The 19,151-nt window shown below is 41.1% G+C and overlaps 1 protein-coding gene across 1 annotated transcript in view; it reads left to right on the plus strand.

The window, feature by feature from the left end:
* Positions 1-19,151, plus strand: part of LOC124775934 (sphingomyelin phosphodiesterase-like) — a 158,092-nt gene that overhangs the window by 133,013 nt on the left and 5,928 nt on the right. The window contains exon 9 of the mRNA XM_047250779.1: positions 9,971-10,151. Within this exon, the coding sequence (XP_047106735.1) occupies positions 9,971-10,151 (181 nt within the window). The remainder of the gene's footprint in view (positions 1-9,970; positions 10,152-19,151) is intronic.

A 19,151-nucleotide genomic window follows, 5' to 3' on the forward strand; every position in this document is an offset into this window, starting at 1 on the left:
CCCTATGATGCTAAGTGCTCTGTGTTATATACTTCACACTGGTTCGCAGAATATTTACACAGATGAAACTGTTGTTCTGGCTCATAAGTAAGTAATGTTCTCCCACTATTTTCCATAATTTTGTAGGTAACAGGATCTAAGCCCTGAAATGATTCTGTGTTAGGTCTTCTGTTGCAGCAGACTTTGTACTTCTGGCTTCTGAAACTAAACTATGCTGTGTTGATGGGAATAGATCTATTTAGATGTTTTCATTAATCTGTCTCTTCACGGGTCATTATGTTTTTGAGAGTGGTTATAACACAGACTCATAATCACAATTTAATATAGCTTTAGCATTCCTTGAGTGAAGAAGGAGAACTTGCTTCTAACAGATACACTGGAGATTAAACAGCCCCAACTGCCTCATTTTTTTCACCTGTTAAGGTACAGTAACTTTTATGGCATCAGTATACTCAATCAGTACAAAGATTGGTTATTTTGGAGAGAGTATTTGAGCCTTAACTTTCTAAATTTTGGTACTAATTTCATACATTTTCAAAGGTTTTGTATTTTTAATTGTGGTCAGTTTTATTTATTCTTTGCTACAGATATTTTATACTTAACATACTCTTGTAGGAAATGCAGTATCAGTGGGTGGGAATGCGTACATAATAAATGGTGCATGGAAATGGGTAGACAAATCCTTACTTTATTTGCTAGACAGAATTACATCATGTCTACACAGGCCAGAGGTTCAATACATACTAAACTGTCAAAGATATTATTGTTCACTCTACTGCATAGGGCAGTGATGTTTATTTTGTCAGTCAGAGTCAACACATAGGTGCTATGTTGCCATAGATCCCCCACACCCCACGAGGAGCACAGGAGAAGGGTAAGTGTTGCGAGGAGGTGAGGTGTCAGTGTTGATCTGTCGTGGAGCAATGGCCACAGTGATGCTAGAGACCTTGTAGCCTCTGTGGCAGCAGGGGGCTGGAGGGTATGTCCATAGCGGAAGTAGTCAGTACCAATGTGCTGTCATCGGTAGCAACCTCGGCGGTGGGCATTGAGGGTGGAGTGGCCAATGGTGTAGTTCTATTGTCAGCTGCAGTTGGGACAACTGCACCATAAACTGGGGCAGTTATGATGAAAGAGTCCTTGGTAGCAAGTTGGGATGTCAACTCCGCCATGTCCACATCAGCCAAAATTGTGGTGGTTGTGAAATCGTGCTGGCCCTGGATCTCTTGTCTTCATACTGCATGAAGATGACCAGGTTTCCATTAGTGAGCATCACAGATATATCCTCAGGGAGAAAGTCAGAGAGGTTGAGTTGCACGTGTGGAAGAGATAGAAGATGGTTGGTTGGGTGCTGGGCTAGGTAGTGGCTGCGGAGACTGTTCTGTGATGATCCAAGCCGGCTTCAATTTATTAACAGGCACTGTCAATCATTTGCCACCGATCATGATGTTGAATGTGTTCTTGCCATGAGTAATTACTTTATGAGGATCTATATATGACAGGTGCAGAGCAGGTCTCGCAGCATCAGCATGAAGCATCACATGCGAGCAGGTAGACAGGTCTTTATGGATGAAGACCCACAGTGTTGCACAGTGTGATGGGCAGGGGGGGGGGGGGGGGTATATGCAGGTTCTGTATGTGGGGTCTGACATGGGCAGCGAGATCTGGCAGATCGATCATGATCAGTGGGGGATGTAGCCTTTACAGCAAAATTAGCAGGTAGAGATAATGTCTCACCACACAGGATCTTGGCTAAAGATGCATCAAGGTCTTCCTTATGGGAGGGATGGACACCAAGCAATACTCAGGGAAAGGCTTCTGTCCATGATTAAGGATGGCACATTAATACTGCTTTTAACATGTGATGATATGCGGTGGTATGGAAATGGAGACAGTTCATTGAATAGAGAGGACTCAAACAGTCTGCCCTGGTCAGTGGTGAGTGACACAGGGCAGCCAAAACATGCGATCCACATGTTGATGGAAACTTTGGCAACAGTCTCGGTGGATATACCAACAGTAGGTGTAGCCTTGGCCCAGCAGTAACTCCATCAATATGTAATATAATGTAAAGCTGTCCATCCAAGATAGGAAATGATCTTATTATGTCCATGTGCACTTGTTGGAACCTCCTCTTGAGGATCAGGAATTTGCCATGGGGGAGGGGAGGGGGGGCGTACCTCTGGATGTGTGAGATTGTGGACGAGATCAAAGATTTGTTTACAAAAAAGTTTTGTGGCAACCAGTCAGCCCCAGTCACAGGACACATCACACCAAACTGATGTGGTGAAGCCAGGGAAGGCATGTTGCTCCAGTCTGAGGCTTGTGTCCAGGTTATGAAGGTGGTTCTGTAAGTCTTGATCTGAGTCTTGCACCATGGCAATCCGGTCGTAATTAGGCAGGGCAGAGGAAGATGCAATGTGCAATATATAGTCCATGACAACATTGTCAGTGCCTTTGACATAGCACATATTGATCATGAACTGTGAAATAAAATAGAGGTATTGAAAAAACCTGGGAGAGATGGGCTGTGTTAATTAGCTGGCCAGGGGATGGTGATCCATGTAAATAGTAAGAGGTCTGCCCACTATCACTTCTCAAAAGTAGTGGATGGCCTCATAGATGGTGAGTAGCTCATGGTCAGAGATTGACCACTTACACTGAATGTCTGAAAGTTTATGAGAGAAAAACCACGGAGGCTGGGGAACACCAGTTATCTCCTGTTGTAACATGGCACTGATAATGAGATCACTCATGTCCGCTGTTAGTCAGATGGGCATCAGGGGACAGATGAGCCAGTGTAGTCATTTGCAGTAAGTCTTCCTAGATTTTATCAAAGGAGGACTGCATAGGATGTGCCCACTTGAGGTGGAGTTTCCCACAGTATTATTCCCACACAGGACTTTGGTCAGAGAAAGGAGAGTCTAGCATGTGTCTCTTGTAGAAATTTATGACACCTAAAAGTCTGTGTAACTCTTGGTAGGTGGAGGGAGGTGACAAAAGTAATATCTGATTGGTCTTCTCTGGAGCCAGTAGATGCCTGAGGTATCTATGTGGTGGCTTGTCATAACTGACATTTGTCTTACATGGTGGAAGACAAATGTCACGCAGGCTTACCATAACTGACATTTGTCTTTGTTAATGATTACCCTACAGACAGGACTTGTTGGAGGTGAGCCTCGTGCTCTTCTGCTGATGGTGAGAATATGTGGACATCGGCTATGTAGGTATAACAAAATGGTACGCTGAACAAAACTTTGTCAATAAAACAATGCCATGTTCGCAAGGTGTTTTTTAACCCATAAGGCATACACAAAAACACCAGGAGTTCAAACGGTGTAGTGACCACTGTCTTCGGTATGTCTTGCTCCACCATGGGAATCTGGAGGTATGCTGTTTTATAGTCAATAATGCTGAATATTTTGGCGTCAGCTAACATTTGAGTGAAGTCCTGTAAGTTAGGTGCTGGATAACTGTCCATAGTAGTTCAATCATTAAGCCACCAATAGTTGCCACACAAGGGCCACGATTTGTCTTTCTTTAAAACAAGCTTTATAGGGGCACTCAATGGACTGACAATGCCTGGCTCCATTAGTTTGTCCACAGTGGCTTTTGCCCCTGTAAGTTTGTGGGGAGGGAGGCGTCGAGGTCTATGTCAAACAAGTGGGCTGGCTGTAGTGTTTATATAATGATTAGTACTGTCACAAACTGCATGTGCCCTGATAGTAGTGTGCATGTCTGTAGGCAGAAACATGCTGCATTGTAGAGGAGGGTCACTGGGGGGAGAATGGGTACACTGTCAGAATCGCGGACTGAAGTTGAACGCAGAACTTCATGAACCTGTTCAGATTCCTTTCAGATAGGCTCTGAAGGTATGTTGGCATCCTTGGAAGAGACAGATGTTTGGCATGGCTGCTGCAATGTTGCACTTGGCAGTGTGAAGTGATTATGCACTTTCAGGAAAGCACTGCCGAAGATCCATGTTTTTGCATCACATGATGTCATCTGTGGTGCATAGTGAAGAATAGTTGGACATCAGAGAGCAAAGTTTGTTGAAGAGTGCTGAGCACTTTATGAGGAGATACCAATGGTGTATCTACATGTGATGAAGAGGTGGGGGCTGGTCAGGAATGTTCAGGGAAAACGTCGTTGATAACTCCAATGACTGGCTGCCAACCATCATGATGCAGCAACAAAGCGTGGATGAGGACAGCAAGCAGATGATGGGAAGGTCCAGTGCATGTGATTCTTTGCTCTCAAGTCCACAGTGATTGAGGCAGTGCCAGCGACCATGATAACAGTATCATTCGCAGCAGGTAATTGGAACGATGATGGTGAGAGATTAGTAAGTGCTCAAGCTGACAGGAGGGTGCTGACGTCAGCACCCATGTCAACAACGAAGTAGGTTGGCATCTGATGGTTGTAAACAAATAAGTGTGAGCCATCAGAAGGGTGACATGAGGTGGCAGAACTGTGAAGGTGCTGTTGATTAAGGTACCTTTTGACTGTAGAGTGGCCTGGTGCACCTGTGGCAGGCTACTGTGTTTGTTTGGGTTAGCGCAGGCTACTGTGTTTGTTTGGGTTAGCTTGAGGCACTCTGCAGTTCGCTAGCCTCCTGTCTGAATCTGCTATGGAACCAACAGTATTCTTGGCCATTGAAGGGATGGAGGTGGGCGGCATTTTTCTCTGAAGTGGCACACCATCTGTTTGTAAACAGTGCTGGGGGAGGTGGGGTGGGGGGGAGGGGTGGGGGGGGACACTCTGGGCTGTATAGTTTATCGAGTCTTGTCTGCTGGCACTGTGAAGGTCACACGGCATGGCAGCGGGCGGGGGCCAGCCTGAATCAGCTGGAGTCAGCTGATTCCAGACATATCGCTGCTAAGCAGAGTGGGGGTAGTGATGGCGGCCAGCAGCAAGTGGAGCAGTTCAGGGCAGCTTGGTGGTAGTCGATTAGCCTAAGTCACCTTGTAGTCAAGTGGGGTGATGGCCTTGCTGACAATGGAGTAGCTGTTAATGAGAGTACAGTGCTGCACCATGGTGTGAATTTGGTTCTTGAGGAAAAGGTCTGGCATTGAAGGGGTCATCCTCATGCTTAAGCATTGCGGTCTGGACATATATGGGAAGTTTCAATAGGCACATTGTCCAGAGCATGCAGTCAGACATCAGCGTAGGCTCAGTCTGTATTCATAGATGTAGCCAGAGCGAGGATGGCAGGTTGTCTCCAAGGGTTTCTTCATGCATAACTACATGTAGTTGCTGTTCCGGGGAGTGTGGGAGGTGCTGGAGCAGCAAAGCCTTAGTCATCTTGTGCTTGTTGTGAGTGGGTACTGCCAGGAATAGGTCACTGATTATGTCTGCATTGTCGCTGAGGTGGCAGAGGAAGGTCATACATCGTGCATCGCCATTGATGATCCTGTGGTCAGACATCAAGCACACACATAGAGTGAACCATACTGTCAGAAGGTCAGTATGGAATGGAGGCAGTTTAAAATAAGGCCAGGTGGTGTGGAGACTGTCCATGGATTGCACACAAAGGACCAGCCAGAGCATGGCGTTGACCGACATGGGAGCAACAGAGCATGTAGTATGTGGTTGCTGCATCTCTTGGAAGTGCATGTCTGGTGGCAACATAAAAGCACACAGTGCAGGTGGTGCAGACATCATGTCATTTGGAGCATAGACCTGAGTGACATACTGTACTGATGAGGCAGTTGTGGAAGCACGGCGCTGTGTGTCTTGAAAACCAACACGGCAAGCATGGGATGTGTAAAGCTCAACTAGTCAAACAGATGCATGCCATTTCCAAGAATGGTGTATGAGAAGTCAAAAGTGTGTGATGTGGCTGGCATGGACATGACATCAGTCATGGGTGGGCACAATGTAGATGGAACCTGAAGCAGTGAATGCTGCAAAAGTTCAGGCCTGTGGAGCACGTTAGTGCCGTATGCTGAATTCACCTGAGAGGTGTGAGATACCAGGTGTGTGGCAGTGGTTAGGTTAAACATGGTACACGGCATGAGGGACATGGCTGGAACAAGAGTGATGTCACTATTCAGCGCACAGGGATCACTTTTGAACAGAATGAACAGTGTGGAAGTAGTTACAACATGAGACTCAGACACTGTGGTGGGATTGGGCATGGTTACTTGCTGTCCATACATTGAAGCATTGGGCAATATTATTTGATAGAGTCCATTGTTGATGCATCGGAAAGGCACCATTAGGAGCATTTGTATAGCATTGTGGCTGGAGAATATTACTGGAAAGGTTCAGAAGTCCATGGATAGGTGTGGGAGCTGGAACAGAGGAAAAACTGAGAGCACAGGAAGTAACTGTTTCAGGATAAACAGGCCACCACTGTTCTTCACACCACCTGGCATTGCTTCTGTCTAAACCACTGCACTGAAGTTCCTCCAGTCCTGGTTGAATGTGTGCAGTCCAGGCTGACCAAATGGCTGGGAATTCCATGTTGATGCTGTATCAGTGTCAAGGACTGTGCTTGGTGTCGATGAAGGAGATTTGTATGCCGAAAGTTCCAAAGATGGTGGACTTTGCAAAACCATAATGGCACACATTTCACAGTTCATGTAGAAATTAATAATAGCCAGAGAAATCACGATGCCTTAAAAAGAAACATGTACATTACCATTATTTGCATGTCAATTCTGATGGTGCAATCATATTTTCAATGTCTTTATTAGTTTAAAGCTTAATATCTGACTGTAAATTATACAAGTAACACCCAGCAATGAGTTCCCAAAATCTAAACAGTTCATCAAATTTTGTCAATCAACATGTCTTTAGAAAGATATTAGTGTAAACCTAAATTGGTATGAATTACAGGCATGTAACTTGAATAGTACATGAGTTATTGGAGGTCAAAGTGGACGATTACTACTGATCATGTCAGGCCATAAGTACTCCACAATTACACAAAAAAACGGTAGCAGCATGCTTATAAGTATATTTATTCATCTATGTCTTTGTTTATATCCAATATATACTATTCATGAAGAAATTGGTCAAATATTTACTGTGTTTTAGAAAGTATAGGTACATTAGGCTACTGGCCTACTTTTGTTTCTATTCCTTTGATATACGTTTATTTAATTTGTTTATATATTTAATAATGTGTGTTAGAGCATGTTTATGGTCCAGCCATAGGAATATTTATTTAATTTCAAGTTATTTAAATGCAAATCCAATATTTCATAAGTGTTTTAATATGTTTGTGAGTGTGCGTTGGCTTGGAGACATGGCGGGAGCCCTCTAACCAAAACCAACCACAGTGATCGTTACCATGGTAGGCGACTACCAAAGTCAATGGAGAGACTGTAGGGAAGTGGGGGAGGAGCATTGAGTGGCACGTTCTGCGGGGGAGTTTTGGACAGGAAGGCGCAACAGAGGGTCGCATGAAGTACTTGGAAAGTGTTGAGCAGTTTGCGCGTGGTTGCGGGAGATAGAAATATTTCGTAGTGCCAACTTGTGCACTTGTGACATTTCTGTGACTTCTGCAGTGAAGACACAGTATGTGTTTCACGAGTCATGTTGTTGTTCATAACTAATTATGTGAATTAGGAATCTATTGTTTCCCTGTTACTCAACTTGTATTTTATTTAATTGTTGGACCATTGACACCAATAAGTGTTTTGCAGAACCAAACAGCTTTCTTAAAAGTACTTCTGCTATCATACTCATCATTCAAAATCTTTAAAATAGGGCCTGCAGATTTTATTTAATTGCAGTCTTTCATTCATAAATTTCTATGTTATATTCAAAATTCACAATTGCCAAGTGATAGGAACTTTGGACCATTTGATTCATGTGTGTATTTATTTTGTATACTGTAGACTCAGCAGTATTTGGCATGTACTGCAGCAACGATGTATCCCATCCCCTAGACAACGAAACCATCCAAAGCTTTTAATATTTCAACTATGACTCTGAGAGTACATAGTTGAGGCCCCCAATTTTTCTTTTTTTCTTTTTTTTTTTTTTTTTTTTTTTTTTTTTTTTTTTTTTTTTTTTTTTTTTTTTTTTTTTTTTTTTTGTAGTTAATCCAGTACTGGCAGACATGCGTAAGTCATAAATGGTACACAGTGTGTGGTAGACAAATACTTACTTTATTTACAAGACAGAATTACAATTACATCTTGGTCTACACTGGTCAGCAGTTTGACACATACTAAACCATTACAGATATTATTGTTCACTCTACTGCACAGGGCAGCAATGTTTATTTTGTCAGTCAGAGCTCATGTATAGTCGCTAGTCAACACATGCTTTATTATACTTCAAGAAAATGATACTCTTTTGCAATAATGTTTCATAATTTTTTTAGGTCTTGCTACTGAAAAAGCTGAAAGACCTGAGTCGAAACAAGGCCCCCGGAGTAGACAATATTCCATTGGAACTACTGACGGCCGTGGGAGAGCCAGTCCTGACAAAACTCTACCATCTGGTGAGCAAGATGTATGAAACAGGCGAAATACCCTCAGACTTCAAGAAAAATATAATAATTCCAATCCCAAAGAAAGCAGGTGTTGACAGATGTGAAAATTACCGAACTATCAGCTTAATAAGTCACAGCTGCAAAATACTAACACGAATTCTTTACAGACGAATGGAAAAACTAGTAGAAGCCAACCTTGGGGAAGATCAGTTTGGATTCCGTAGAAACACTGGAACACGTGAGGCAATACTGACCTTACGACTTATCTTAGAAGAAAGATTAAGGAAAGGCAAATCTACGTTTCTAGCATTTGTAGACTTAGAGAAAGCTTTTGACAATGTTGACTGGAATACTCTCTTTCAAATTCTAAAGGTGGCAGGGGTAAAATACAGGGAGCGAAAGGCTATTTACAATTTGTACAGAAACCAGATGGCAGTTATAAGAGTCGAGGGACATGAAAGGGAAGCAGTGGTTGGGAAGGGAGTAAGACAGGGTTGTAGCCTCTCCCCGATGTTGTTCAATCTGTATATTGAGCAAGCAGTAAAGGAAACAAAAGAAAAATTCGGAGTAGGTATTAAAATTCATGGAGAAGAAATAAAAACTTTGAGGTTCGCCGATGACATTGTAATTCTGTCAGAGGCAGCAAAGGACTTGGAAGAGCAGTTGAATGGAATGGACAGTGTCTTGAAAGGAGGATATAAGATGAACATCAACAAAAGCAAAACAAGGATAATGGAATGTAGTCTAATTAAGTCGGGTGATGCTGAGGGAATTAGATTAGGAAATGAGGCACTTAAAGTAGTAAAGGAGTTTTGCTATTTGGGGAGCAAAATAACTGATGATGGTCGAAGTAGAGAGGATATACAATGTAGGCTGGCAATGGCAAGGAAATCGTTTCTGAAGAAGAGAAATTTGTTAACATCCAGTATAGATTTAAGTGTCAGGAAGTCATTTCTGAAAGTATTTGTATGGAGTGTAGCCATGTATGGAAGTGAAACATGGACAATAAATAGTTTGGACAAGAAAAGAATAGAAGCTTTCGAAATGTGGTGCTACAGAAGAATGCTGAAGATTAGATGGGTAGATCACATAACTAATGAGGAAGTATTGAATAGGATTGGGGAGAAGAGAAGTTTGTGGCACAACTTGACCAGAAGAAGGGATCGGTTGGTAGGACATGTTCTGAGGCATCAAGGGATCACCAATTTAGTATTGGAGGGCAGCGTGGAGGGTAAAAATCGTAGAGGGAGACCAAGAGATGAATACACTAAGCAGATTCAGAAGGATGTAGGTTGCAGTAGGTACTGGGAGATGAAAAAGCTTGCACAGGATAGAGTAGCATGGAGAGCTGCATCAAACCAGTCTCAGGACTGAAGACCACAACAACAAACAACAACTGAAAAACTATGCTCAAATAAAACTGATTGTGTGTTTCTGTGTTAATTTGTAAACTTCTGCTTTATTATTATTGTTAATCTTTATTATTTATTGTTATTATTCATCTTCATTATTCGTTTCCAGATTTGAGTATACCATTGCAGCTGTATTCAATGGACACACACACAGAGACAGGTTTCAGCTGCACTATGCTTCTGATGATCCATCAAGGGCCAGCATTGTTGCTTACAATGGAGGAAGTCTTGTGACATACTATGATGTAAATCCAAATTACAAAGTATACAAAGTAGATGGAAATACAGGAGTGAGTAATTTACATCCATTACAATAACTTGTTGTTTCCAAAGCCTTGTCAGTAGCCTTATGATGATAAGCATCCCAGAAAATAAGTGTTCTTGATTAATCTTGGTACAAAAATCTGATCATAATTACCCAAAATATTATTCTGTCACCCGAACAACCTAAACAATATCCAAATTCATCCCTAGGCCAAATATTCTCCCAGTCTTACATCACACAGATATTTCCCCTCTAAAAAAACCTATGACACTTCTGCTTGGTTATGTTATCATCATAATTCTATTGAACAAAGGAGTTCTGATACAATTAATCCTTCTCATACAGGGTGTACATGAAGTCTGGGAATACATTCAATTATTTATTGCAAAAGAACCTGTGTGTGTGTGTGTGTGTGTGTGTGTGTGTGTGTGTGTGTGTGTGTGTGTGTGTGTGTGTTTTGTGTTGCCGATAGACAGCGCTAGTTGCAAAGCAGTGAAGCAAATAGCAGCCATCTTCAACCCCTAGACTAACACCAATTTAAACATTATTTTAACTATTATAGTCCTAGACAAGGGTACCCATACAATAGTTTGAAAGTGGAGGAGAGGTAGACCTAGGCATATGGAGTATTTTTAATATTTTGGAGGACAAATGGCAACTTGTATGTAGCATAAAAAAAAGTTCCTGTACTGATCCTGTTAAAAATCTGTGTCATACTGACTTTTAAATCATTTATTGAAGAAACACAACTAACTACACTGTATTTTTCCTTCCCCTGAGAGCTGGGAGGGGTAGGGCGTGGGGGGGCAGGGCCTTGCCCCTGTGTATGCCTCCCCCCCCCCCCCCCCCCCCCCAGCTATTACTCACAATTTTACTTGGGATCTTAGAGAGTCAACCAGGTGAGTTGACAATTGCAGCTGTTGTATGGGAACCCATCAGCTACAGCAGTGTGGTCAACACTCACTTGCTGCCCTCTCTGTTTGATGTATTATTTCTGGCAACATTAAATCTTCTGACAAATACAATTTCCACAGCCTCAGTTTCAGCACTCTGCCCCCCAATGAGGAACATTTTGTCTTGTCACTTTCCCCATTGCTCTTTCCCTTTAATACAATAATCACTTATGTGGTTCATGGCTTATGAAACTTTAGTACGTTAGTTCTTCACCTAAATACATAGCCTGACAAGAAAAGTGAAGACATGATCAGAAGTCAGTGTATTTATATCACATCCACACAATTGGTGTATATGCAAATGACTAGAGTTGCAATTCTCTGTAACAGGCATATTGCCCACCAGAATGGATTTGTATTGTTCATGTTTAGTGTTGTTAGCAGGCCTCAAGGATATACAAGGGGTATGAACAGCACTAGGTACTGAATGATAACTGTAAAGGACACGCAGACCCCACATACTCATGTGAGACATTATTATCTGGATCTGACAGAATTTGAAAGAGGCCTCTTTGTGAGTCTCCATTTGGCCGGCTGGTCACATTGCGCAATATCTAGATATGTGGTGCTTCTGGATGTGATAGTTACCGTATTTACTCGAATCTAAGCTGCACCTGAAAAATGAGACTTGAAATCAAGGAAAAAAAAAATTCCCGAATCTAAGCCGCACCTGAAATTTGAGACTCGAAATTCAAGGGGAGAGAGAGTTTAAGGACGCACCTCCAAATCGAAACAAAGTTGGTCCATTGTAATATGAGACACAATTTAGGTCGAATGAATGACGATACAGCTACAGTAGTTTGGTTCGAGTCGTAAGCTTAGCAGTTAAGCTTTACCAGGTAACCATTGCCATGCGTCAGGTGCTCCGTCCGTATTTATACGGGTACCCTTCCTTTTTCATGTACTTCGTCTGATTTGAATTGATTGCCTATTTTCCTTTGATCTGATAAGTGCTGTTCTCTTTGTTATAGGTGTTTACGTCACTCTAAGCTGAAAATGCATTACTGTACTGTGTCATGCATTGTTTGTCGCATTCTGATAATGAGTGTTTCAGCCTGTCGCCACTCGCGGCATGGCTTGCTTTCGTGCGCGCTACCGCCGCTTACAATTAAAAAGAAAAAAAAAGAGAGGAATCGTCTGATTAGTGAAAAAATGGCAAGAGACTGCTACTTGTTGTTACTTACACTGCTGCTTTCTTTGATAATGACCAACAAGAACCAAATGATAGCCTGCGTATGATAGAACATGTTCTGAACAAGAGTTTAGCGAAAATTTTTCTCTGTTTGAAAATCTTTTCAGACGCCTCTTTACTACATTACATTCTGCACAGAGATTAGAGTCATCTTAGATTTAAAAATCTAGTCAATTGCCGTGCTTAATTTCTGACTGTATCACTATTTGGCATAAGAATAATACGAATATAAACATGACATGATATGTATATTCTTCTGCGTTTGCTGTTGTCTCACTCTAGTTTCGTAGTTTATTAGGCAGACAGGATTTAAATGAGATAGCAGCAAACACGAAAGAATACATGGAAAAATGTTTATATTCATATTATTCTTATGGTGAAGAGAATACTGCATGTGATTCAAAATTCATAAAAGTTCCTATTAGCAACCATCTCTTCTCACAGGTAGGAAAAAATTCAGAACGTAGAGTTGGCCATATTGACAAACATCCCAAATAGTCTTGCCAGTTGGATTTTCGTATTACATTGAAATGCTGCTACATTCGAAGATGAACAATACGGAATTTGTATTTACTTCGTTGGATAATGTATGAAAATGCAGTGGTCGAAACTCCGGGCGGAGAAAAAAAGCTCGTCTTCCACCTTTTTTTTAAATTTATTCAGTGACGCAGATGTTTTGGCGCCAGTATTTATCTTTGTGCCTGCAAAGCATGTCTGTGTAGCGCTACATATGTTCGACGGCAGAAGTTAGTTGTGGCGGCACCTACCAACATTTTTCAGAACTTCCGCTTACTTTGCACTCTATTCTAAGCCGCAGGCGGTTTTTTGGATTACAAAAACCAGAAAAAAGTACGGCTTAGATTCGAGTAAACACGATACCTAATTTTTGGCTGCATGAGACTGTGATGGCAGGTATACTTGTCATCAATGTTCAGTCGAACATCAGAAGGAAGGATCTCAGTATGATGCACCAAGAAGCACATCGTATTCCCTTCAAATCTATACCTCCAACATTCTGTGCCATTGAACACTGTGGGTCAGAAGCTGGACTAGGACATTACCATCCCATTCTGTGTCCCAGCTGCATTTGGAGTGTTGCTATTGCTGGGAAATATGTACTGCTGATGAACTTCATCACATCGTGTTTAGCAGTGAGTCATGGTTCCGTACTACTCTAGGTGACCACCATCAGCAAATATGATGGCAACCTGGGAAGAGATCCCTTTCTTCCAGTGTTTTGGAGAGGCATTGTGATGTTAGTCCTTGTGCCATAATGTGGGGAGCCATCAAGTATGACTTCAGGTTACAGCTGGTAGTGATTGAGGAGGCTCTGAGTGCACAAGGATATGTATGGACATCTTACATCCCCACGTGTTACCTCTCATGTGAAATATCATTATGCCACTTTTCAGCAGACGTGGAGTGTTCCTTTATGACTGTCTGTGTGATGTAAAGGCACTCTCGTAGCCATGAAGATCCCTAGATCTGTCCCCAATAGAACATGTGTAGGACCTGTTCAGATGTCAACTCTGTCCCAGTGCCAGTATCCAGAATATCAGGGACCATTCACAACAGCTATTTCCACCAATGGCATGTTTCCTGTTTGTTTGTGTGAACACACCCCACTATTTCTGTCTGTGTTGCACAAAAGACTCGAACACATGCATCCATGTTTTGCAATACGAAGTAAGGAAAGCATTTGAAAAAACTTAAAAGCTTCACCACACCTAGTTCTCCGCCATCCAACCCCCCCCCCTCCCCCTCTCCTCAGGTAATGGTACCATGATACCTCCAGCTTATCTTCCATTCTCATAATCCCTAAGGCCTAAAGCTGCCTACATTTCTTCACACCTTTCATCACTGTCTTGTACATGCCCTATACAGTTTCCACATGACTTTCCCCTCCTCCCATTCTTCTCAATTTGAGCAACTAGTCCTAAACAAGTAGTGCTGCTGCAGGTGGGTTTATTTTGATGTCTGTGTCCAAAAGTGTGTACCAGTTCTAAAAATAGAGCAGTAACTTGAAACCTTGTTGTCTTTGTGCTGTTAAGTGTGTCTGTGTGCCACACTTTAGCCAGCTATAGGTACTGATTGCTTTTCTCATTTTTATTTGTTGTTTCCATCCTTAGCTTCCTGTTATTAAATATACAGGGTGTCCCACTTACCTTGAGCACCCTAAATAACTGTTCATCCAGATACAAATTACAAAATGCTTCAAGCAAATGTTCTTTAGCTGTCAGGGGGACATCAATCATCATGATTGCCTTTGTTGTAGCTTTGTTGTTTACAAAGATATGAACAGCAGTATGACTTTTTTAAATGGATCCCTCTATTTTTTATTCAGTAATTCATTTCCTCTCCTAAAGACCTATTCAAAAATGTATCACAGTGTACCATTCACTGAAACACAATGTTATTAGTTACATAACACAACATTGACTTTGAGCCCTGGATCACAAATTCGTCCACTTACTGGAGTTGTCAGAAAACAAATGAAAACCAAGTAAAAAACAACACAAAATTGACTTTGACCCTCCTGTACCATTGCCCAGGAGTAGAACATTCAAAGGTGCTCAAAGTGGTGACCCGGGCACTGATACACTGGTGCACTCATTGAATGAAAGAATTATTTACTGCTTCCAGTGTTGCCAGCTGAAGAGAATTACAAGCAAGCAAGATACGTTCCTGCATGTCCTCTGGAATTGTTGGAACATCACGATAGACATCTTTAATGCATCCCCAAAGAAAAAAGTCCAGAGGATTTAAATCAGGAGATCTAGCAGGCCACACAACTGTTCCTCCTCGACCAATCCATCTGGCAGGATACCTTTGATTCAGAACATGATGTGGATGCAAGGCATTATGTGCTGGTCATCCATCATGTTGATACCACATAAGCATTCTGGTTCTTAGCAGCACTTCATCCAGAAGAGAAGGAAGAATTCATCTGAGGAAGTTGGCATATGCTGTGCTGTTTAGACTACCATTGATGAAATAAGGGTCAATAATTGTAGTACCAAGCATCCCACACCAGACATTAACTCTCCATTGATGCTGATGTTACACCTGTCTAGGCCATCATGGATTGTTACTGGATGAATAATGCATGTTCCTCGTATTTACCTGTCCTTTGTTTAAGAAGGAACATTAATCGGTAAATAGAACATTGGAGAAGAAGTTCGGATTGGTGAGGATTTGCTGCTGGGCCCACTGACAGAACTGTACACAATTCTGGAAATCATTCCCATCCAATTCTTGATGTTGGTGTACATGGTAAGGATGGAACCGGTCAGGTGTAAGAATACAATGTACACTGGTTTTAAGAATACCAGTCTCATGTTCAAGCTGTCATGTGCTCACATGTGGATTCATAGCATTGGAAGCGAGAACAGTAGCTCCGGCAGCTTTATCTGTGCGAGTGCTACAAGATTGCGTTGTCATAGGTTGAAACTTCCCATCTCCTAAAGTGCCGCAAGATGAGAAAACATTCATTGGGAAGGTGGGTTCGTGTCAGGATATTGCTCTCTGTACAGCTGCGCTGCCTGCGTAGCATTTCACCTACCTTCAACAACAACAATAAAAGAAACGTTATGTGAATGCAGTTTGTAGGAAGGACAGGCTTTACTGCATGCCTACTCTACACAACAGTATTTGGCAGGACTAAACTACTGTACTAAATGTACCCGTACATAAGGAAACAGTATTGCAATTACTATTCTGTTAGCTTACATTCCCCATAGATGAGTAGCATTTCTACCTTCCCTTCATTGGTGTACATTCTGCTCACACAGTTCTTCAATTGATGATGGTTGATGGAATGACGGGTGTGCATTATACTTATGTTTACATTTTTCCTCTGATAACGTCAGCATGCAGCTGTGTTCCATTACCCCGAGTAGCTGCACTAAGTGCTGGGAGCATCAACATCAATGTTGTGTTATGTAATTTATAACATTGTGTTTCAGTGAATGGTACAATGAGATACACCTTTGAATAGGTCTTCAGGTGAGGAAATGAATTACAGAATAAAAAACACAGAATGCCATTTAAGAAAGTCATACCACTGTTCATATCTTTGTAAAAAACAAAGCTACAATGAAGGAAATCGTGCTGATTGATGTCTCCTTGGTGGCTAAAGAACATTTGCTTGAAACATTTTGTAATTTGCGTCTGGACAAACAGTTATTTAGGGTGATCAATATAAATGGGACACACTGTATATATTAAATATATAAATCCTTGTTCAAATTGCTACATCATCTTCCATGAATTCCTTTTCAGAATAATACTACGTCTTTATTATGACATTATAGTAGTAAATCAAACTCCAAATTCAATACTTTCCTGATTTTGAACTTATTATAATTTTTAATACTGTCTCCTTTAGAATAAAGTTTTGACGAGTGTGTGGGAAATTCAAAATTTCCTTTCTGTCAAAATGTTTTGATAACATTAATTTTTGCATGTGTGGTGCATACTGTACAAAAAAAAGGTATAGTGGATAGATATTTAGAATAGAAAGTTAGATATAAGTTATAAGTCTTGAAATAGGTGGAATTCTACTCTCTGACACATAAGAAACTATTACAAATATCAGTTTCAATGGCATTAATCACATGCAGTGTAACATTACAAACAAAAATTGATACTTACATTGCAAATGTGTACAACAATTCGAAATATTCTATTTTGTGATGCTGCAGTTTAAGTACTACATCTATAAGACAAATAACATACAGTAAGTCATATTCTTTAACCCGTTCCCCCCCTACCCTGTCCCCCAGCTCATTCAGGTCACAGTGTCAGGACAAGACATCTGTCTGGGAAAATGAAACTGTGTGTGTGTGTGTCTGTTTTTGTTAGAGACTCTTTTAAAGTCAGAAGCTTTTCCCATTCCCTCCCCATACAATAGTGCAAATGGTTTGTCTTTATCCCTAGCATCTCTTATATGCCTTATGTATTAGGAATGAGCAATAGTTAACGTAACTTTTAAAATAATACTATTATTGAGTCTTATCCATTAAGCACATTATACATTACATGTTGGACCCATTCTAAAGTCTTGGAAGGGAAAGGATCAACGTTCACCAATACCTTGTGGTTCATGGTGTAGCAGTTGCACATCACTCTAGATGTGGATGTTTCTGGTGTGAAAGGATTACCTGTCATTCTCTGACATATACCAGGATACGCCTGACTGCTTGTTACTGTACAAATCACAAGTCAGCATAATCTTTTCATTTGAGAAACAGGGAAGCTAGTCACAAATTACAGATAGTATGGTCAGGTGTTGAACACTGTGAAACCCCAAAATATTTAGGAGTGACACCTGATAGATCTATTGCCTTCAAAAAGCACTGCATGAACTGAAAGTCAAAAATTTCCGCCAGGAACAATCTTCTACAGAAACTGACCAGACCACAGGAGGTTCTCAACCAGAAACTCTATGAACCTCTGCAATGGCATTATGCTATGCTGCAGCAGAGTATGCGTATCTTGTTTGGTATAAATCAACAAAGGCCAAACAGATAGACATGGTTATCAATGACACATGCAGAATCAAACAAGGTTGTCTGAAATCCACACCAGTCACATGGTTTTACCACTGTGCAGGAACAGAACCATTTCCTGTTCAAAGATAAATAGCTGTGAATGAGGAAAGAGAAAAAGTGGAGCAAGAGAGAGTGCTTGCTCTGTATGGCCAGATCCACATCCACAATGACTGAAGTCGAGGAGGAATTTCCTTAAAACTTCGACTGCATTTAGAACCACAGCTGAAAAAGCAAGATTGCAACTATGGAGGACTATGACCTACCTTCCCCCAGCTGGAAAAAGAGTTCCAGAGAAGAAGACACCTGGCTATGATGAGAAATCGATGACTAGGAAGTCTCTGAATAGACTGAGACTGGAGTTGCCAGATCAAAGGTTAATTTGGCAAGATGGGGCTACACTGATCAAGATGATATACAATGTGACTGTGGAAAGAGAACAGACTTTTCATCATTTACTTCAATGCCAACTATGTCCAGTCTCCTGAAAAGAAGAGGAAATCCTTAAGGAACAGAAAATGCATTGGAAGTGGCCAAGTTTTGGGCAAAAGTAGTAAGTCATAACTGTGTATAATAAGTATGTTTCTGATACAAGAATAAATAAATCACTTTAGAAATACAAATAGAATATAATACAATATGTACGTAATGTCAAATTTAAATATATGTATTGTTGTGGTCTTTGGTCCAAAGACTGATTTGATGCAGCTCTCAGTGCTGCTCTATCCTGTGCAAGCCTCTCCATATTCAAATAACTGCTGCAACCTACATCATGTAGAACCTGCTTACTGTATTCACCTCTTAGTGTTGCTCTACAACTTTTACCCCCATGCTTCCCTCCAGTACCGCTTCCACTGATATCTCAGAATGTGTCCTATCAACCAATCCCTTCTTTTAGTCACGTTATGCCACATATATTTTTTCTTCCCAATTCTATTCAGTATCTCCTCATTAGTTATGTGATCTGCCCATTAATTTTCATCATTCTTCTGTAGCAGCACATTTCAAAATGTTTTATTCTTTTCTAGTCTGAACTGTTTATCATCCATGTTTCACTTTTGCACAAGGCTGCACTCCATACATATACCTTCAGAAAGGACTTCCTAATACTTAAATCGTTACCAGTCTAGATTTTATTTTCTTTATTTCAGTCATCATCTGTTATGTTACTCCCCAAATAAAAGAACTCATCTATTACTTTCAGTATCTCACTTCCTAATCTCATGCCCTTGGCATTGTCTCATTCCATCACCCTTGTTTTGCTTTTGTTAATATTAGTTTTATGTCCTCTTTTCAAAACATTGTCTATTCCATTCAACAGCTTGTCTAAG

Source organism: Schistocerca piceifrons, chromosome 2 (genome assembly GCF_021461385.2).
Source record: "Schistocerca piceifrons isolate TAMUIC-IGC-003096 chromosome 2, iqSchPice1.1, whole genome shotgun sequence".
Taxonomy (NCBI): domain Eukaryota; kingdom Metazoa; phylum Arthropoda; class Insecta; order Orthoptera; family Acrididae; genus Schistocerca; species Schistocerca piceifrons.